The 22257-nt window shown below is 46.0% G+C and overlaps 1 protein-coding gene across 4 annotated transcripts in view; it reads left to right on the top strand.

Moving 5' to 3' along the window:
- TIAM1 (TIAM Rac1 associated GEF 1) overlaps positions 1–22257 on the top strand; it is a 152972-nt gene that overhangs the window by 69437 nt on the left and 61278 nt on the right. For all 4 annotated transcript variants that reach the window (XM_086764485.1, XM_086764476.1, XM_086764469.1 and 1 more), the window contains 3 exons: positions 425–1404; positions 16398–16845; positions 19190–19362. In XM_086764485.1, coding sequence (XP_086620611.1) covers positions 436–1404; positions 16398–16845; positions 19190–19362 — 1590 coding nt within the window. In that variant the 5' untranslated portion in view covers positions 425–435. The remainder of the gene's footprint in view (positions 1–424; positions 1405–16397; positions 16846–19189; positions 19363–22257) is intronic.

The raw sequence follows: 22257 nt of genomic DNA, 5'->3' as shown, positions 1-22257 counted from the left end.
CTGATTTTTTGAGTTTGTAGTGAAGCTAATGCGAAGAGTCAAGTGAATGCATGCAGAGCTGATATTGCCTGTGCACTTTGGTGGTAAACTGGCTCCAATTCACACCAATCTCCAAGATTCAATCCTTTCTTCTTCTACACTCTTCATTTACACCAGCATATCTGTCTTCTGGCTTTTTCCTACGTACTGATTTAATCGAGTTGTATTTCTAAGTTTTCTGGTGCAGTCACTGGCTCCCTTAATTAATTCTGTGGGATTAGTTGCTGCTGTTAAAGCAAGACCTGGTGGAAGCTGTGGTGTAGATTTCGGGGCAGGTTCATAAAAAATAAAAAAAGCTCTTTTGGGTGTACTGGGGCGTCCATGTGTTGTCTTGCCTGTGTGTTTGGTTGCCACCTTTAATGGTCCCCCCTCTTTTCTCTTGCAGACTGTGACGCCATGGGAAACGCGGAGAGCCAGAGCGTGGAGCATGCCTTCTATGGAGACAAGCACACCAGCCTGGGCCGCAAGCACACTTCCCGCTCGCTTCGCCTCTCCAATAAAGCCTCTCGCCGAACGCGGCACGCTTCTTCCGGAAAAATTATCCACCGTAACTCAGAAGTGAGCACCCGCTCCAGCAGCACCCCCAGCATCCCTCAGTCCCTGGCGGAGAATGGCCTGGAGCCCTTCTCCCAGGAGGCCAACCTAGAGGACTTTGGAAGCCCTATCTGGGTGGACCGCGTGGACATGGGCCTGCGGCCCGTTTCCTACCACACCGACTCCTCTGTCACCCCCAGCGTGGACAGCAGCACCGTCCTCACCGCCGCCTCCATCCAGAGCATGCCTGACTCGGAGGAGAGCAGGCTCTATGGGGACGACCCGCCATTCCTGGCAGAGGGTGACGGGAGGTCACATCGATATGCGGCCAACGGGACAAACTTCATGGAGACGGCCAGCTTCAAGAAGAAGCGCTCCAAATCGGCCGATATCTGGCGCGAGGACAGCCTGGAGTTTTCGCTTTCTGACCTCAGCCAGGAGCATTTAACGAGCAATGAGGAAATCCTGGGCTTGGCTGAGGAGAAGGATGCTGAGGCCACCCGGGGGACAGAGGCCAGCGATAACCTCCAGCCGCTGGTCACCTGCCAGCGTGCCAACTCTATGAGTGACTTGTATTCCCCCAAAACTCCGAGCGCTACCATCAACGGAGGCCCGCGAAATGCCTTTGGAGGGTATTGCCGGAATTTAGTGTCGGACATCCCGGATATTGGGAGCCATAAAATGGCATCCGTTACCACTGAGGATGTGCCCTCCTACAGTAATTACAATACGCTGCCCTGTAGGAAATCCCACTGCCTTTCTGAAGGGGCTACCAACCCACAAATTAGCCATAGTAACAGCATGCAAGGCAGAAGGGCGAAAACTACTCAGGTAAGGCAGTTTTCTTCTATGTAAAACAGAAGTGTGTGGCATTTGCTAAGCTGTGTGTGTAGACAAAGATATTTCAGGTTGTTCTAGGCTCTGTTTTCCTTCAACACTCCCTTTCCAAGAAGAGGGCTGTATCCAGGAGAGAGCTGAACTAACCAGTCTCCGGAGCTGGCTTGATCCCATCACTACTTCCTTCCTTATCTGCAACTCTGTTTGGGCCTTTTCCATTCTTCACTGCCTCTGGAAAAGACAAATCTGCATTTGCCAGCTAAAGATTTTCCTGCGTGTTTCGCAGTGCTGATGGTGCCTTTTTTTCCAGGGTAGCTGCCAAAACCGATCACTCCACTCAGGCAGCTCACGCGCGTTGCTTGTGTCTCCCCTCTCTGCCCTCCCTGCCCCATCACCCTCCCCTGCCTGCACATGTGCAAGCACTCTTCGGTTCTCATGGCTGGAAGCAAAAGAGAAACCTGGGAGTGTTTCCCCTCTCCTCCATTGTAAATACTGAGCTGGGCTGAAATTTCACTGTTAATTAGCCAATGTTCACATTTGTACAAAACATCACCCTGAAATAGTGCTGTCCCCTTGCAGGAGACTGCCAGTCCTGCAAACCACGGTGCTCACTGGCTGTAAATTGAAAAATGATGGGGGATGTATAGAGAAGATGCTGCTTCTCCTAGCCAAGGAGGACGTCATACCCTTCATCCTTCATCCTTTTAACAGACAGCACAGAGCCAAGATGAGCTTTTCCATCTGGTGCCCCTCCCGCCCTCCAGACACCGGTCCTGTGACCTTTACTTTGATGGCTGCTGTTGGGTCTTTATTATGTTTTGCCCTGCTTTTCTTTACCGTGTTCTGCCTGATTGAGTTACACAGCACTGCCTTGCACTGCAAACAGCAATTCTGCTTACACTAAGTGGCAGACTACTCTTAGGGACGGGGAAGAAGGAGCTACAAATCCTGCCCACCCCTACAAGCTACGTATGGCATACACGTTGCCGGCATATTGTGCTCAGTTTAAGTTCATTCGGCTGGCTTGCTGGATTCCCTCAGAACAGCGGTCTAGACACCTAATGGAAGAGGCTGGCTGTGGCAATTTTTACATGCACTGTCTTCTAGCTGTGGGCACCGGCTCGGAAACGTGGCCAGGGGACACAGACAGAACAGCCTGACGGCACAGGTCAGAGCTGTGCACCAGATTGCATGCTTCAGTGGCCCCCCTGATTTTATTGCATGGTTTCTCCTACATATGCCATGCAGCCTACACACAGTGTGCCACGTGACCCAGAAAACGAAAAAAGCGGCACGTTGCATCAAGGTCAGAGGCCGGCAGGCTCGTGTCCTGCTGCTGGGCTGAGCTGTTGGCAGAGCACCAACGTTAGAGATACTAGGCTGGGCAGCGTGACTCAGGCAGGTTGCAGCATGCCGCAGAGGAGGTGCGGAGCTGCGGAGGTGCGGAGGGCTGTTGGAGGGCAAGAGGAGCATGTCCTTCCTCCCACGTCGGCTGGCACTGACTTGTGAGAGCTGATGGGAAGGGGTTGCTGAGTGACTTACTGGCTGCGCTTGATCTGTGGAGATAACGCTGCTTCTAAATATAAAAATGACATGTTAAAACAGATGCTGCAGTGTCCCACAACAGCAGCTTTGTACTTCAAAATCAGCTCTTTATTTTCAGAGGTATTTTTACGATGCGAGTGCAAAAACCCTTTGGTGCTCCATCAAGGCGGTGCAGGATAAAAAGCGAGAGAACGACAACAACAAGCCAAAAAAAGGATGTTATTTGGTAGTCTTGAACATAGCAGCTTTCATGGAGATTGTTAGGTGCAACTGCTGCCTCCAGCCCTCTTTCAAGTGTATTTAAGAAAAAGAGAAGAGTGTTGCTGGTGAACAGCGAAGCATTTCTTATTCTTCTTGATGCCTATCTTGGCATTAAGAAGACTCCTCTGGGGCACTTAGTGAAAGACACGAATTTGTGTAGCATTTTTCGAGGCCTCAGCCATACCCAGGGAAATCACTTTGTGGGGCTAGTTTCACTAGAAGTATCTCCTGAGCTTGGAGACGGTGGCTATAAGAAGTCTCAGCAGTGATTATTACCACGTATAAATTCAACAAAATTAAAGCTTTGGAAAGGTCAAAATTCCCCCCAAGTCTCTAATCCTAGCAGCGTACAGTAAGTGTAAGATACTTGTCAGCAGTGAAGTCATGTTAGCCCAAGCCTACACCTTTAGCAAGCTTAGGGAAATGACTATCATTATGTGTTTGATAGAGCAAAAAGGAAGTCCAAATTTGCACACAAAGTAAAAGGACTAGTTCCTTGGTGAACCCAATTAGGTGTCTTTGAATGGGGTGGGAGGAGGGAAGCTGCCAACCTGTCTCTGTACCAGGTCCCCAGTCTGACAGGATCTCAGCTCTTTGCTCATCTTTACTTGACAGCCTTGGTGTGAAGTAGAGTGTGATGGTACCACTGGACGCGATGGAAGCTGAGATGTAGAGCTGATGGCCTTACTGCTTTGCTGTTAATGTGCTCCTTGGCACTGTGTTGGCCTGTGCCAGCTGGTACTTGGTCACAGTTTGGGAAATTTTGTTTCCTTCTGCCCTTCCCAGTCTTTCAACACTTTCTCAATGGGCTTCACACTCTTGATGACCACCCTGAGCATTGTCCCACAACCTGCCATATATGTCCTCATGCTGTAAAACATTTTATGCTATAAAATTTAGTGGTCTGAGGCAAAACTTTCATGTTTTTTTCCAGCCTTTTGAACTGCCTCTCCCCATCCGGATCCCACAAAATAATAGTTATGTCTTAGGACCACAAGAGCACCACACAAAGGGGACCCAGGGCCTAGTGTAATATGGTGTTGGACACAGTTTTCCCTCTTGATCTGCAGGCCAGTGACCTGTCACTGTCCTTGTGTTATTTAACAGTGCAGAGGCAGCTCCCTTGTTCAAAGTCACCTAATTGAGCCTCATAGCCAGGAGTGAGGTTTCTGCTCAGATCACTGTTGCCCATCCTCACAAGAATTTGGGTTTGTATTTGCCAGTGGGTTTTTTTTTTTTTTCAGATTTTGGTAAGTCATAACTGGGATATTTGCATGATTTTTTAGTCTCACCTGCCCTGGTGCTAGAAATACTGAAAGGTCCTGATGGCTACTTGTGGGTAGTTTTTGACTAGCCTGGTTCCCAAAGAGGTCCCGCCAATAAGTTGCAACCACGGCAGTGGGCTTGTGCCCTTGTGTTTGATTCCTTAATCCAGCCTCTGTTACATGCATGTTCAACTATATGTACATCATCGTATTTTCTGTACAGGCTAAATTTATCAGAAGTTGCTGTAATTTTTGTGATGTGCTGACCACTACTACTGGAAAAATGCATCCTTGAATGTATCACGGAAAGGAGATGCTGGAATCACCACCATATATGTTTTGTTATAATCCCTTATCCATAGGTTCTTTACAAGTACATGGTTTATATTAAATAAAAAAAAAAAAGAAAAGAAAATCTTTCCCTTCCAAATTTAAACCTTAAATTGAACTGTAGGAGTCACTTTCCGCTCATTTAGAAGGAGAGCTTTTTAATACTGGAGAGACAATTACATTCAACGTGCACAAGCGATTAATATTCACAGGGTGGCTTTGGAGCACCCACGCAGCAGTTCTGTTTTTCGTAACATTTTAACATTAAGGCTTTAGATCTGCTGAAGCAAGACTTCCCGGAGAGCTCTGCTGGGATCCTGTTTGGCTCTTGGAGCTAATGCGATGTAGGTGGAAAAAGCTTAATTGGCTGACATTTTCACCCATTTTTGCTTGAAGGGCGACAAGCTCTAGTTGGATACAGCTTGTTCTGACGGTGGGTTGTGAAATCCCCAGGATCCTGAAACCTGCTTGTTGGGATCCAGATTTTGTGAAATGACCCTGTTGTGTCTTGCAGCTAAACATCTGCCTGTGGGAGACTCCCTGCTCCTTCAGGTGGATGTTCAGAGACAAATGTAATCCCATGCTCCCCTGCTGTTATGAGCCCTCACTGAGGCTGCAGGAGGGGAATTAGGGAACGAAAACCTTGAGATACAGTTTTGTGCCCGTCTTGCCACCTTCTTGTTCCATGTTCCCCACTCTGTGGATAATTTGACTGCTCTTTTCTTTAGACCATCAAATGGGGGGATACAGCCTCATGTAGGACATGAATCTCTTTTGACATTTCAAGCTCCACTACAAGGGCAGTCGGGTGAAGACATCCTGCACGTACAGAAGATGTTCTAGCCATGCGGCAAAATCCACTTGCCAGGCCGTGGTGCCAGCAGCGTATCTGTTCATGGGTGTCTGCTGCAGATTGGCATGAGCCAGCTCTACCTGCTGCTGCCTACAGCCCTGCAGGTCCCACTCCTCCCTGTCTGGTTTTCATGATGTTCGAGGTGGTGATGGCAGTGCCTGTCAAAGCCAGAGGCCTCCATAGGCTTGCAGTGCTGGTATTTTCTTTGTGGGGGGAAGACATTAGGAGTAGTCCCTAGGAGGTCTGAAGCTATGGGTGGACTGTATTTTCTAGGGGAGTGGTGGTGTTTTACAAGCAGTATTTAGAGCATGGTCTGATTTGTGTGTACATTAAAATCCAAGGAGACACGGTGACCAAAGCATTGCTGCATGGTCGGCCACTCACATACGAGAAGGGTAGCTCGTTCCTCTCTGAGCTTTATAACTCAGTTTGTGATTTCCTCTGGAAAGTTCAGTTCCAACGTTAGAATTACAGTGGTGCAGTCCAGGTTTTTTACATAACTTTTAAGAAGGAGCAGCAAGATGTCGTCCCTCAACTCTGTAGGGAAAGTAAAGGTTTTTACAGTGTCTTCAGTCCAGTGTTTGTTGTGAAGCTGAGCATGGGGAGAGTGAGCAAACTTCCTGCTCGACTGACTTGGAAACTGCACCACCTTCGGCGCCAGCCCCAGATGATTTCCTTGGCGCATTAAATCCCCTTTTGTCTGATTTTCAAGTTTATTACTATTTTTAGGCCTCTGTAGGTAGCCTGAAGGAATTTGGGGTCTCAAGCCTTAAAAAAACCCCAAATCCCTATATAAAAAGATTTTGCAGGAGATGAAACCAACGTTTTTGTGGGAATTAGATCAGGACATTCAGAGAAACCAGTCTAAAATTAGAATATCCTTCCAGTAGATATTGTTTTTTTACTATCTCAGGGAATTTTATAACAGGTTATCGTGTTTCATTACGTTCTGTAGGATGGCTAAACTCCAGAGAGCTGATACTTGTTTTTAAGTTGTGTAAAACTTTTTCACAAATGGTTTTGCGGCATAGAGGATATAACCTAAAAATGTAAAAGGACTACACTGGTTCAGTCACATGAAAGCACCATCCAGCCCAGTACCTTGGTATTCCCCAAACATCAAGTGCTCAGGAAAAGAAAGAAAGAAAAAAAAAACAAACTGGGAGAGTACGGGTGAACTTTCCTTTAGGGCATTCTTCCTCATCCCAGAAAATCAGTGATTTGACTCTTCCTGAGCAAGGAATGCATCCAAGAGTGTTGGGTTGAGCTCTCCCCCATGAATTCTCTTTTCTGAAATAATTTTCTCCTTCTGGCTTCCCCTGCATCCTGTTCACTCTCTGCATAACACTTGTGACCTTACAGCCTGCTCTTATAGCCCTCCTTGGTCATCGCTTTTCCAGGCAGAGTATCTTCAGCAGCTGAAGCTCTGCTCCTATTAAAGTCATTCTGTACATCTCAGGCTGTAGTCTGGAAAACATAGCTGTTTTCAACCTAAATAGGATTCTTATTGAGATTGACTCAGACCTCTAATCTTAGTCGTTTGACTATGGATGGAGTCAAGGAAAGAAATGAAGACAAAGTCATGGATCATTAAATTATAATTAATGACACATAGTTTAGTAAGTGCTTAAAAGTAAGATGTTACTAGTTTTCTGCTGTAGTGTGCCTCTCGCTGATTCGAGCTCTTGTTCACGCAGTCCCACAGTGCCTTTCAGACGGAGGTTGTTGCTAAGGTCTCTGACATAGCCTGAGCTGCGCTCTGAATCTCCAAAGGCTGGAGATCCTTGAGTCGGGCAGTTTGGCTCTGGTGACTCAAGAGGCTGAATCCCACTGGAACGCACTGGTGGGCTGGTCACTTTGCTGAGCCTCCAAGGGGACAACCCTATTAAAACCAAACATCTCTGTTTTCAGCTACTGGCCACAGGGCACCAAGTTGAAGGAAGGAGTAGGAATGGGCTTGAGGGGGAAGGACTAACCACTCATTTTCGTGGCAGCCCGAGTTTGCACTAAACTCCTTGTGAATCCACATCTTGGGTCCTTCTGGCTGCCAGTGTGGCAGCTCTCAGTGGGTCTGAATGACCAGACACATTTAAGGGCTAGACCAAACGAACTGTTTATAGCCTGGCTAACTGGAAGCGATTCAGCGTGAGCCTGGGGGAAAGCGTGAATCGAAGGCTTCAGACCTGAACTCAGAAGTTTTCCCTGCTGTCCTCAGGCTGCCCTTCCTAGATGGATAAGATTAGATCAGGTATTGCCTACTCAGGATATTTTAAAGCAAATAGCAATCACTCCCTTCAGAGCACAAAACTCTTCCCCAATATTGTTGGGGAAAGGAGCATGTGAAAATGAGTGTTTTGGTCTCCACTGACAAATATTGTGATACTCTTTTGAAGATCTTAATTTGTTTTTCTTCCTTTGCTCTTGGTCTGAAGCCAATGGAAAGCAAATCAGCAGTCCTAACATCTGATCTAGCTCCATTGAAGCATGTTTTTTTTAAGCAGTAGGACTTTGTAATTTATCCATCTGAAGTGCCTGTACCATTGGCAATAATTTTATTCTCTGTAAAGCTATATACACAGCATGTTTTTAGTTTCAAGTACTTTCCACTTAAAATTCAGAGATAGGTTACCCTAGCTGCTTGTTTGCTGGGCTGTGTTTACTTAGATGGATGCAATTTGCAGGAGTGATCCTTTCCGGTAAAGTGCTCCATTGAACCCTTTCTTTTCAGAGGGCTTCAACATGTGATCCTGTGACTAGTCATCATCCCAGATGGCAGAAAAATTTCCCTGCTCCCTTAAGATAGGTGATTGTTCAGGTGAATGCTTCCCAGATTGATATGTTTTGATTTCAAGCTGCTATTCTAGCAGCTCTCCCCCTTCTCCACTTCTACCCCCTCTGTTACATTTCTCAAGATTTGCCTCCTCTTGGCATTGATCAAGGAAAAAGTAACCTAACCCTGTATTTTACTTTGAGGATTTTGGTTAGATGTGTTGCCATTTGTTTAGCTAACTGGAGCACGGTTAGGCTGCTTGCATTAGTCTATTAGGGTTAGCTCAATCCCTCTAGAAGCTTTCTTCATCTGGGTGGTCCATTGGGATGGAAGCAAGGTAAGTTTTGAGGGGTCCTTGTCATATCATTTGGGAACAGAGGGATTAAACACTCTCACTCAAGAACTGAGACTTCCTCCCACTGCTTGGGCATGGAAAGTGGGTGTCCACCCCAAATCTGTGCAGGTGTCAGAGCTGTGTGCTGGGACCACACTGCAAGAGGCTTTGCTGGATTACGAGCTGATTCTCATTTGTGGTATTATATCCTTTATCACCCCTTAAAAGTCAGCGCTAAAGCCAGGAAGAGCTCAGGTCCCGTGGTGGTGCTTCATCCCGTTTCCTGCTTAGGCCTCTGTTGTCCTTTGTGTGTTCTCTTGCAGACTTGGATTTCTCTCATGTTATTAAAAAAAGAAATAAAAGCATCCGTCCACTTCCCTTTACCCAATACTTTAGCTTTTAGGGGTGCAAAGCTAGCTATCTGAGTATGAACGGATCATAAACTGATGCCACAATGTCCCGAGTCAGTGAAGAGCTTTGCACAGTACCCTGCTTTTACCCTTCTTGCAGAGAAGAGTAAAGCTGTCCTGGCTATTTCCCTGCAGCTTTATAGGGGACAGTTTAATTTTCATCATTTTCTGTTGCACAGCTGGCAAGTCCTCCAGGGCTGTACTTTCCTGATTGCTGCAGGAGTCCCTGAAGGTCCATGATTTGCCTTTAAGGCATCTAAGTCAGCTGAGAAAACAAGGCTCCTTGGGAAAGCATGGTGTTCTACAGAGATGATCCTTCTGGAAGGGCCCACATATTAGCTGGAAAATGTCTGAGTAGTCAGTGAACCAAAATGTTCCTGACCCCTATGTTAGAGGCACCAGTCTAACATGATAGCTTAACATGGGGTGAAGGAGCCAAATGTAACACTGAGGTAACAGCCATATATATCAGTCCGAGTTGCCTGCAAAGGAAATGGGGTTGATGGGTGCTTGATACTTTGGTGTTTGCTACCTGCGTGTCCCAGAGGAGTGAAGTGGATGCACATCTCCTTCCCGTATACGAGTATCTTCTTGATGCCTGGCACCCAATGCCTGATCTGTCTTTCCAAGATGCCAAATAATGCTGTACGGTATTCACCAAGGCAAGTTCACAGAGGAATCCTGGAACCAAAATCCATTTAAATCCATGCCTCAAGACTTTCCTAGGGATTATTGGCCAGAAACTTGTGACTGTGATTCATCCTTTCATAGTAAGAGTGAAGCTTACTGCTAGGAGAAGTATCTAGGGGCCTGGGCTAGTACCTTTTTTTTGTTGGGAATAAGTTATAAATTCAGAGAACCATGGCCAAAACCTATTTCCTTATTAAACCACTCTGAACAGCTTTAATAACACATGTAAGGGTTTGTTTGTTTGTTTGTTTTTAATTTCAGTTCTTTCAGACATCTGAAGAGCTGTTGTACCAGTGCGATGAGTGCACAGAAGTAGGAATCAAAGCTGGTTGTACATATCAGTATCCAATCTCTTTGAATTCCCAAAGGTAACAAACCCAGCATCTCAGTCTACTATCCACATACAAACTACACTTGGCTTGTAATTGTACCTTACTGGACTTGGGATCCCTCCTAGGAGGTGTAAACAAGACCCAACCACTCCAACAGAAAACTGCAGTTGGCATGTCTTGATTTAGTCGTTGTCAGTTTGGTTCTCCAGCACCTGCTGTCAGTTTGGTTCTCCAGCACCTGCTGTCAGTCCAGTGCATCCTGGCTAATTCTCAGATAGTACTGTCCTCTGTGTGCAGACCAGTAGACATCTTTGAAACCTTTTTTAGTATCAACTCCCAACATCTGGTTGAGGGGCTTTGTTCATTGTTGGAGTGGCAGACCTCCTTCATGTCATTATTATTATTATTATTATTATTATTATTATTATTATTATTATTATTATCCCTCTGACTTTAGAGTGAGTTATGTGGACATGATTCAGTGTGTTTGTAACAGTGTTGAAAACTTTTCCTCCCAGACAGAATGAGCTATGGAGTTGCTTTTGTGTCTCCATTGCAGCTTTAAAACCATTTCTCCCACTCAAGTTTCAATTGCAATTTATGATTTATCTTTGCTTCTTTGAATGTTTTGACTCTTTTCAAGAGAGATAAATCTTCTAATGCATTTGTTACCAGGTGTTCAAGTTACTCTGGAGAAAGGATTTCATTTTGATTTGGAGCAAGTTGTACCTTAACAGACCACCTTGACCATCAAATGATGGTAGAGTCAGTACTGAGAGGAAAGGAAAAACACTTACCAGGCCAATCTGTTTCTACACAGGAGCTTCAGAGAGACCGGGCACATAAAAGCATGCAAACCATCAGGCTGCTTACCCATCTCTTTTAAATGTATTCCGTGGTGCTTGCATAAGTAGCCAACCAGACAGGTTGTGTGCAATTTCAGGATGTTGCTGCATGTGAACACCTTATTGCTCTGTTGCTAAACAGGACGGGGAACAGAGGATTTGCGTTCTTTGGGAGGGAGCCCCTTCCAAGAAAAAAGCCTCACTCAGTTGTCTTTTACTAATGAGAACTTTCAATTTAATGGTTAATTTAGAAAGAAGTATTGACCACATATATTTATATTAGGGAACTGTTTATATTAGGGAAGTAAGAGTTTTCCTACTAAATCAGTTCCATGTGCCTAAAGTGCCCATGAATCACTGCTGTCAGTCAAGCAGGAGGGAGTGATTCACCAAGCCATTTTAACAGTGGGCTGTTGGTGGGAAGTTTGGTAAATGCATCGTTATTGCAAGTGATCTGAAAGTGTCCAGTCATGGGCCGGAGAGTTGGGCAAGACTTGTCCCCTCCGGTGGTCTCTTGCTAGCAGAGGCCAGTACCACATGTGTTCAACAAGGGGGCAAAGACACTTGGAACCTGGCCCAAAACTTTTTGCCTGATCCTTGCTAGCTGAAAGTAGGCATTTTTTTTTTCTGAAACAAAAAGGTTTTTTTTTTTTCTGTATATCTTTTAAATCTAGCAATATTTTTTTTGAGAAATGTGACTGTAGTAGACATAAAGAGGCATGAGTATCACATGAGTGTGCAGAAGCTACAGCACCAAATACATTAGCTTGGTGTACCCTGCCTTACAGTTTTATTTCCTGCTGGCTTGCTTTGCATGAAACCTAGTGTTCATGTGAGGAAAAAGCATACATTTAAATGGGCTGCTAATACTTTCACTAATATTTTACCCAATTGGTTCATCAGTTAAATTGTTCTCTGAATTTCATGGGGCTGTGATAGTTCCACTTCATTACACTTGAATGCTGTTAGGGCTGTTGTAGCTGTCCTGGCACGTGGCCTGCTTGCCGGGCCTCGCTGCGTTCTCGTTGTTAACAATGGCACCATTCAGTCCATCTCTGGTTTCTCATTCTGTGGCACATCTCTCTGATGCTGGGCATTCCACCTGTCCCTCCTCTTTCCCTCATTACTGACCGCGGAACCTCTTTTCATAAACTCTGTGCGTTTACAACCGATACGGTAGCACTGCCAGTGTAAGAAATGGTGCCGCTCCTCTGTCATCCGCAGCAGCAGCAGGGATCGCAGATCCTGGTGGATGCTGTGCTACTACTTACCACCTCCCCGTCAAGGCACACCGTGAAGCACAGTTGCTACAACCTGTGTAGTTCCCTTCTTCAGCTAGTGGTCTTTATGTGACTTTTCTCCCTGCTTTCCACAGAGCAATCTTAAATCGAAGGGACAAAGCCCCATGTTTATTCAGTTTGTTGTCTCTGTGGTCTAAGACCTGTTGTGTTTGCAAAATGGCAAGAACTGCTATTCCCACGACTTCCCTGTCTCTCTGTCTTGGAGGAAATACGCTTTCTTTTCTTTGCTGCATACTTTCTACTTGGTATGACCAATTGAATGATTTCCACCTCCCTCTTGCTGTGCCCCCTTGTCCTCCCAGGCCTGAAGCTAGGTAAACACCAGTGGGAAGGCTAAGCAGGGCAGCACAGATTTTAGTTCCAGTCTTGCATTTGGTTCCTGGGATGGTCTCTCTGGGCAGAAATATTCCTCTGTGTGGAGACAGCTGTTTGCTAGCCTGAAAATACAAAACACAACATCTCTGGCAAGGTGCAAAATATCAAGTGCAGTGTCCTGAGTCTTACACAGAGCAGAATGAAATTTTGGGGGTTTTTGAACCAGTGAAATAAAACAGAGCCTCCTGATGATAGCAATTACAAGTCCAGAGTAACATGCTGGTGATTTGTTATAATGTGTGTACAAAGTCCAAAACTTAAAACCGTGGGCTTCAGAAATGTGCCTTCTGCAGTTTTCAGCTGTCTCCCAGCTCCCGTGATGTGCCTGGCACATGCCATCAGCATCCTGGTGGAGAGCCGCAGGGATGCTGCTGGGCAAGAGTCAGAGGGGTGAAGACTGAGCCGCGTCTGTAGTTCACTGTCGGTCTCCAGAGTCTTTGCCTGGGAACTCTTTCTGCCGAGGAGTGAAATGCCTGTTTTGTTAGTAAGCCTCTGTGGTGTGTCCTGTTATGGACCTGGGATGGTAATAAGTCTTCCTCAGAGAAGAGAGACGTTGTTGTCGACCACGGGGCACTTTGAGAACCTGAGCAGAAAATGTAAGTAATTTTTAAAATAGCTCTCCTCAAGGTTACGCAATGTTTGCTTCGCGTCTGGGCAGTACAAAGCTGGGGGCCTGTGTATCCACATTGATCTCATCAGCAGGGAGTTGTGCTGCTCATGGTGCGAGCTGGGGTGCTTAATTTTCAGCATCCACGTTTGAAAATTTGCAGGAGTAGTTCTGTGCCCACAGTGATGTGTTTGTCAACCGCTCCTACGGTTTGTTTCTTGGTTTGGGAGTGCTGCCCCTTTGGCCTTGGCGCATTTCTGCAAAAGCCCAATACTAAAACTCCATACTTTCTGCTGAACTCCGTATTTGAATGCGTTTCAGCGTGTGGATTATAGCTCTGCAAGACGGCCAGAGCAGATGCCTGCTGCTTCTTGAGAGCTTTCCATAACCCTCTATGAGAATGAGCTGACACTGCAGCAGGAACTCAGAAGTCGGAGACCTGTGCAATGAATGCTCTTAACCCTACTAACCCCGAGACAGATCTTCTCACGCAGCAGACTTCCGAAAGTGCTAAGCTCACTCAATGCTATGTTTCATAATTCATGAATGTGAACAATATTAGCAGGCTGCAGGTTTTGAACCCTTCTGACCTTTGTATGCTCAGACCCTCCTTCTACCAAAGGGCTTTCATTGGTTGGCAAGAAGTCTTTGATATGGGCTATTTAAGAGAGGAAAAGGGAGTGCAGGGAGCAGGGGGAGATTAGGGGCAGGGCTGTAGCATTATGCTGGGAAGATCTTTTGACCCAACCAGCCTATCACTTGCGTTATGGTGAAGATTATAAAGATGTTTGCAAAATGTGGTATAATTGTAGCTCATGATCGTATACAACATTCACTCGAAGTTTTCCAATCTTTCATTTTTTTTTTATAATTAGAAAGCCGTTATGCCCATGTATCAGTTACGGAGTATAATCCCCATTTATGGACGGGGAAACTGAGGCGATGAATGGTGTGTCTCAGCAAGGTTACACGAGAAGGCTGCGTCACACTGGGCACACGGGACCTTGAGAGCCTGCATTGCAGCGCTGTGCTTCAGCATCTCTGAGTGCACTTCTGGTTTTGAAAAAAATACTCCATCTGCTAAAAAGCACCAAAAAGGTTTTGTGTTTCCATTGGCTGTCAGAATTACAAATCCTACCTCCCTCAAGCTGGTGAGGGAGTTTTAGTAGCTCGCTATTTTTTTAAACCAACTAATTCTAGTTAAAGGGTGAGATATGCTTCCTAAAAGTTACATTGGCTAAAATTTTGGAATTAGCTCTATACTTTTTGTATAGCATGGATAAAATAATTGTGAGACAGACTGTATATTTATTAAATTGTTAACCTAAATTATAGATCTCAAAACCTCAAGTATTTTTTTGTTGCCAGCATTACGCAGTGTTCACTACAGAATGCAGATTTGTTTATGCTATATGAGTGGCACAGTTTGTCCCTTTAAAAAAGTCAGGGAGGAAGAAGGGCACAGAAAACAAGTGCAAACTCCAGTCATTCTGTGGGAATAATTATGCCAGTGAACACAGAGGATCCGTTTCTCATCTTTGGCGCTCTAGTTTTGCACCGATGTAGCCGTGTTGGCAGAGAGGCAGTGCCTCGGGCGTGTGAGCGTCAAGCGGCCATGCCAGTCCTGGCTCCCTGACGCACAGGGTCTCAGATGGTGCGCTGTCATCAGAAGTTGCACCATCCTGCTTTTCGTGATGGAGCGCAAAACCTCACTTGTGGCAGTGTTTTGTAAACACTCGTTTCTGAGCAGCACTGGTTGCCCTTCCCAGATATCCCTCCTTAGCAGTGCTGCAAGAAATGGGAATATAATTGGCGTCTAAAAAACAAGTGTATTGGAACAGCAGGAAAAAACACATGGTTGTGGAAACTGCTCTGTACGGGTAGATGACAGCACTTACAGGAAGCCCTACTCAGCTCATTGACATGCGATGGGAGTAGAGGACTGTTGGCCTGTCCAGAACAGCTTGTCTATCACTACGTGTTGTATTAAATAACCAGACTGACTAGGATAACTGTGGTCATTGAGCAGGGAAGGAAGCACTCATTCTTCCAGCTGGACTCCACATCTCCCTTGAGAGGGAGCATTTACAAAGAACAAGCCCATCCGTTACAAATTAATGCCTTAAAAGTTAGACAAATTCAGCAACACCCCTCCCCTCCCCCTAATGTTTCTTCATCCAGCTCTTCCTCCACAGGAGGAAGGTTTCAAACAGAGCACGGTGGAGGGTTTCTCAGTTTCCACAGAGTTGCTCTTTGATACGTAGAAAACTGGTGCTTGAACCAACACCTAGAAGCTTATTTTCTCTCAAAATAAATACAGCATTCTGCCACTTCTTCTCAGAGTCTCCTCATTTTTTTAAAAAAAACTTGTAAGTCAAGCACCAGCTGCTCTTGGAGGAGAGGTTGAGGCTGAAGTTCCTGTTGTTTTGGCCGTATTTCTCACCTCTTTGCGTCTTCTTCCCTTGCTCCCTATTCTCTCAAGTATCTAACATGAGATACTTCTCTCCACTTACAGGGCTTGGCCTTTATTTATCCTCCTTCAAAAACTGCCACAGATGCCTTTGGAATGGTAGTGGTTAGCCCGCTTATATAATTTGCAAGTGACAATCTTGGAATGCCTAAAATGTATATTCAACTGTAGATGTGAATGTACAATATCAGTGTTTTCTTTTCAAAATGCGTAGGTTGACTGCTGCTTTTCTTGACACAGCTGTTTTTTGCTACCATATGTTCTCCTTTTGCAAAACCTTTAGCACTGTTAACTTCGCTTAATGTAAACAGATGATGCTGTGTCTTATATTCCAAAATGCTAAGGCTGTAGAGGCACCACTTGAAATCGTGCATGTGTGACTGGTCTTTCCTAAACTGTCCTGGAAGTTCTGCATACCCCACCTTTTCTTCCAGTTGCTTATCTTCAGAAGAAAAAGAGATGAGGGATTTCCAGTGCCAGACAAAGTGGGGGTGTGAAGAAATGTGGTGCCACCTGCGCATATCGGGTTCTGTCGGTGTCTCCAGAAGGCCAGGCTTGGCCAGGCTCTTCATCTCATGCTGTGTCTCTCTCACAACTAGGATGTCAACGCAGGCGAGGGCAGTGAGTTCACTGATAGTGGGATCGAGGGAGCAGCCACCGACACGGACCTCCTTTCTAGACGCTCCAATGCTACCAACTCAAGTTATTCCCCAACGGCCAGTCGGGCTTTCATCGGCAGTGACAGTGGGAGCAGCTCGACGGGCGATGGGCTTCGCCAGGGAGTGTACGAGAACTTCCGCCGGGAGCTGGAGATGAGCACCACCAACAGCGAGAACCTGGAGGAGGCTGGCTCTGCCCTCAGCGATGAGCAGAGCAGTGGCACCCTCAGCTCCCCGGGGCAGTCCGACATCCTCCTCACGGCCGCCCAGGGTACGGTGCGGAAAGCTGGCGCTCTGGCAGTGAAAAACTTCCTGGTGCACAAAAAGAACAAGAAAGTGGAGTCGGCCACGCGCAGGAAATGGAAGCACTACTGGGTTTCCCTGAAAGGTACAGAGCAAGCATGCAAGGGTTTATCCAGATGGGCGTCCATGGCGTCCTGTGGGTTGTGTATTGCTGCAGATGAAGAAACCAATAGCCGAGACTCTTAACAAAAGCTCCTGTGAACTTCAGTATAATTAATATCAAGTATGAGGAAGTGGTCCTGATGTTTTTCAGAGGGGGGTTTCTTTGATGGTTGTTGATGTGCTCACTTTATGGCATGCGTGTAGTCCAAGACTGTGCTGCACTGAAGTGGGGTTCACACCCTGCTTTGACTCCTGCTGGCACCACCTAAGGTGGCTTCTCCAAGCACTGGGTGTTTCTTTTAAGAAGGGTATCTATGGCTTGCTGACAAGCTAAATACCTGTGTGCAGCCGCTGGCACGTAATGGTAGGAGTTTGCTAGTGGTGATGCTGGTGTTCAAACAGGGGCTCTGTCTTTGTCTGCATTCCTCTCGTGCTTAGTGCTGTTGGCCTCTCCTTCTCTGAGATATGCTTCATGAGTATAAACGCCCAGCGAGTTGCAACACGTGTGATGTGGACAGGAAGCCATGGTTTGGTCCTCGGGGCTGGCTTGTGACCTGGGAGACGCTGGCATCACCCATCTCGTGGTGGGGTGGTGGGCAGCCCTCGGCACCCGGCCGCCCTGCCGTCCTCCTGGGCTGCCCGGGCCATAGGCCCTTTTCTCTCTGAATTTTTGCAGTTTCTGCTAGGAAGGTGCTTCAGCCCTGTTCGGGGTCTGAGAGCTTATAAATGCACATAAATGTTAATGGAGCAGCAAAACTCAGGAGCTGGGCACCTAAAGTGACCTCTAATTAATCGCGACGTGGCTGCATCAGCAGTAAAATGGAAAGCAATGCTTGTGGGGTTTCGGGACTGGCCTCGCTCTCCTCTGCTGTCTGTGAGCCAGGGGAGGCAGAGCCATGCCCCCTGCTGTATTAGGGATTCCCAAAAAGCTCAGTACAGTTAAAGTCCTCTCCTACCTGCAGAGCACTTTTTTTTAGAGCACAATTATAAAAACCAGCAGCAAAGTTAGGTGCCAGCTCTTCCTGGTGGTTAGAGAGATTGGGGAAAGGAAAGAGGAGCGAGAGAGAGGGCTCAGGGGCAGGGGGGAGCCCTAATCTTCGCGGGGGGGGGGTGGGCTTGTGGCAGGAAGGTCTTGCTGTGAGGAGCAGGCGAACAAAGGGACATCTGGGAGGAAAAAGAGGAAGGATGAGCAGGGAGGCAATGTTACTTTAAAGGGCTTTGGCTCAAACGGGAGTGTTTGCTCCTTAGATTGCTGTGCCTTAATAATGTTAGCGTTTAAACGAGGCTTTGAAGTTAACAGCTGCTATTGTTTGGCTGCAAATAGTTCTCTGAGAGGCTGGGTAACAGGGCATCCCTTTGCACCGTGAGGGCTGTTTCCAGTGGCAGAGAAACAATGTGCCAGTTTTAGTTTAAAACAAGCGTAGATAATGTGGGAAGGTGGGAGAGAGAGAGAGAGGAGACCCTTTTTTTTTTGTGGTCTCCCAAATTACAGGCTTGCTATACCTCTCCCTGCCCCTCTCCTCCGAGAACTGTAAAGATTATTTTGTAAAACCAAGCAGGTTGTTTGCCATCCTCAGCTTTTTTTTTTTTTTTTTTTTTTTTTTTCCCCGTATCCCGGTGAGTCAGGGCTGAAACGTTATAGTGGAATAAGGATTTGGTTTATGCTTTTTTGCGTGTTTGTTTGTTGGGATTTTTTTTTTTTCTGTACATCAGTCTTTAAAGCAGCACAGCTCATTCCAGTCCATTTTTCTTCCAGTTACTCATCTGCATCCAGTAATTAAATCACTTGATCTTTGCCTTGCAGGGGCCATAGCAGCTAGCAGCTGCAGGAGGCTGAGGCAGGGCCTGTCTCATGGAGGTTTGCCTGGGGGCCTCTCTCGCAGCTGTCCTACACGCTCTCACGCCTGCATCTTCCTTTTGGTCCCCTCGGTGGGACCGAGTGGCCGTGGAGGACCCCCACTTTGGGATTTATAATGATGTTTCTTGTCTGGGGCTGTATTTTACTGCCCGTGACTTTCTTGGCTCATGTCTGCGGCTCTGTTTTAGCAGTCCTTGGACAAAATGGCCCTGCTGTGGCACAGCTCGATGTACAGCTTGTGCTTTGCCCCCATGTCATGGAAACCACCACCTTGTCGGGCTGAAAACTGAGTCCTTGCGGGTGCTCTCCACTGTGGGGCTAAAAACCTGAACAGCCCCTGGCAAATTCTCCCTCATCCCCATGACAGTTTTACGGATGATTTATAGTCCCAAGTATTAGCACTGAGTAGAAGCAGAGCGGCTGTTGTGTTTAAATGTGTCACTTGCTAATATGTAATCGTCTCTTTTAGGATGCACATTGTTTTTTTATGAGACTGATGGCAGATCTGGCATTGACCACAACAGCATCCCAAAGCATGCTGTCTGGGTGGAAAACAGCATAGTGCAAGCGGTGCCTGAACACCCCAAGAAGGACTTTGTCTTCTGTCTCAGCAACTCCCTGGGGGACGCTTTCCTTTTTCAGGTTGGTCTGGTTTGAGGGTTTTACAAAGTTGTTCTCTTTTTCTCTCTCTCCTTCATTCCACTAAGCAAGGAAGAAATTTTAGCTCTGGTTCAAATCAATGGAAAAATCCTGCTGACTCCAGTAGGTTTGGGATTTTCCTCTGGCAGCACTGGAGGAAAGACACGATATATTCGGTAAATGCCACTCAAGAGACCCACCACCACTTGTGAATCACTGTCAAATCTGCTGTTTTTATTGACTGACCAGACCCTCTTTGTGTAGATGGCTGGAACAAAGTAAGAATTAAGAAAGCTTCTTCTGTCTCTGTAAAAACTGGCAATTTTGCATGGTTTGACAGCATGCTTCAAACACACAGACCAGGCCAGTTACCATATAGGACATACAATAATGCATTAAATGTGCTGTAACGCTGTCTGCATCTTGTAAGAGATGTGTATCAATGATGGGACCTTGCAGAGAGGCTCAAGGGGTTTACAAGACCAAGAGGAGTTTGAAGTGCAAGAGGATACTTGGACCTTCAGGTGCTCTCCCAATAGCACTGCGGAATCCAGTTGATCATTGTTCATACAGACCTTAGTCAGCCTTATTCATTAAAAGCCTTGGGTCATTATGCCATGGATAGATTTTAATGTAACTTTGTGGGAAAAAGCGAAAATGAGCCTTTTCAAATGAAAACCAATAATTTATATTGCCTTGCAAAAAAATTTCCTTGATTTATTGCTTCTGCCATAGAACCCATGCATCGCTAGCGAGGCAGAAGCAGAAGAGAAAGAAGGGATGGGTTTGGGGAGAAGGGAAGGAGATCAGCTGCAGTGGTGGAAGTAATGTGTGAGTGACTATGCTACAGGGCTTGCTCTGCAGTGCGCAGAGCAGCTGGAGCACATGTAAGGCTGTTCAGCACTGTTACTTAACTGCTCATGTCACACATGTCCGTCCACACGTAACACAGTGCTGTAGTGGTGGTTTTGTTGATAAGAAACCACCGACCTGCGGAAGGCTATTTCTGTCCTATGGAGACTGTGTACTTTACAGAGAAAAATAGAGTTGCTTTGTAATGCGTCCAAATATTGGACATCTTGTAACAAGCCTTCCCACTGCATTGCACCTAGAGACATCACATACCTCCTACGCGATGATTCCTTGCTCAGTCAGTTTTTATCATGCCTACACAAATCCATTACTTGCAGATGTCACATGCATTTTCCAGGAGCTCAAAGCAACTTGTGACACCATATACTTATGTATCAGATGTTTGCAGCTTGTTTATGTGGTCTTTTCTGCTGAGAAGCAGAGATAATTCCCCTTTCCTACTCATTTACCAGAGTGCTCTTCGGCTCCTAAAATCATAGAACTGTGGAATAGTTTGGGTTGAAAGGGACCTTTAAAGGTCATCTAGTCCAACCCCTCTTCAAGAAGCAGGGACATCTCCAATCAGATCAGGTTGCTCAGAGCCCCATCCAACCTGGCCTTGAACATTTCCAGGGATGGGGCATCCACCACCTCTCTGGGCAACTGGTCCAGTGTTCCACCACCCTCACTGTAAAAATTTTTTTCCTTGTATCAACTCTGAATCTGCCTCCCTCTATTTTAAAACCATTATTAAAACCATATTTAAAACCATTAAAATCCTTTCCAGATTTTTTTTTCCCTCCTTCTCCCCAGGAAACAAAAAAGAAAACTGAATGTAATGGTATTCAGATGATATTTTAAAATTGAATAAGACAAAAATAAAAGACATCTTGCTGTTATGATTTTGCTAGGAATTAACAAAATATACCATGTCATTATAAGTCTGGTGGTACTCTCTTCTCTAGATTTTACCACCTGACTGTAAGCAAAGTGTCTTTCGTTCTGCAGATAATTTCTCTGTTTTCGGTAGAAACTCCTCAGCAAGGGGAGCTCAACATGTCTTCAGCAGTGGCGGTAAGACATTGTAAGCCCCATCTATGAAGGAGAGCTCGTTAGTGTTATTACCTGGGCAGGGGGCATCTCCAGTTTAAGCAATATATTTTGTACAGTGCCAACTGAAGACAAGAAAACTGAGAGTAAGAGATCAGTCTTTGGTCTTTCCAGCATAGACTGTATCTTCTGCTTAGGACTTCTAACCTGAGCTAAGGAAAGGGATGTCATTCTGGGACATGTGTGCTTCACCTGCTTCAATCTCACAGAAATTTTGGGAGCATTGATCTTGAGCCTGGCCTGTGCATACGTGATTTCCAGCATAAGGCTTCTGAGGGAATCTCTCCTTGGCTTCAGTAAGCCATGTCCTTTGCTGTTGTCACTGCCAGGAGATGAGGGAGGATGACCTTCTTCATCTATGCTAGCAACTGGAGAAGTCATGCTGTGCTGTCTATTTATAGATCAGGTATCATCAGGAAGTTTAATTGGAACAAGGTGGTTTGGCACCTTGCTACTTTTTCAGCCATGAGCCAAATACCAGTGTGATTACTGCTGGAGGCTGACACTGAGAGAAAGTCCGCTGCAACTCTGAGTTGGCTGTAAATTTTTTTTAGAACCTACTGTTAGAAGGAAGGAAGTTTAGTAGGAAGGCTAAGAAGATTTACTTTTTATTTCCAAAGTTGGGAAAAGGAACGCTTTGAAATATTCTCCTTTCTGTGTCAAAAGCCTCTAATCAGAATAGTGCTTTTCCAGAAAAATGTACTGGTGTCCTGTGCCCCAACCTATTATCTCAGAGAATCATAGAATGGTTTGTATTGGAAGGCACCTTAAAGGTCATCTAGTTCCAACCCCCCTGCCATAGGCAGGGACACCTTCCACTAGACCAGGTTGCTCAAAGCCCCATCCAGCCTGGCCTTGAACACTTCCAGGGAGGGGAGGTGTTCCATTTTCCCGAACTTTCACACACGCTTGGGAAGGGACAGTACCACAGCTGTA

The sequence above is a fragment of the Chlamydotis macqueenii genome, chromosome 1, assembly GCF_036417535.1.
Source record: "Chlamydotis macqueenii isolate bChlMac1 chromosome 1, bChlMac1.mat, whole genome shotgun sequence".
Lineage (NCBI taxonomy): Eukaryota > Metazoa > Chordata > Aves > Otidiformes > Otididae > Chlamydotis > Chlamydotis macqueenii.
Note: the sequence above shows the minus strand (reverse complement) of the source record. Positions and strands in the feature narration are given on the sequence as shown.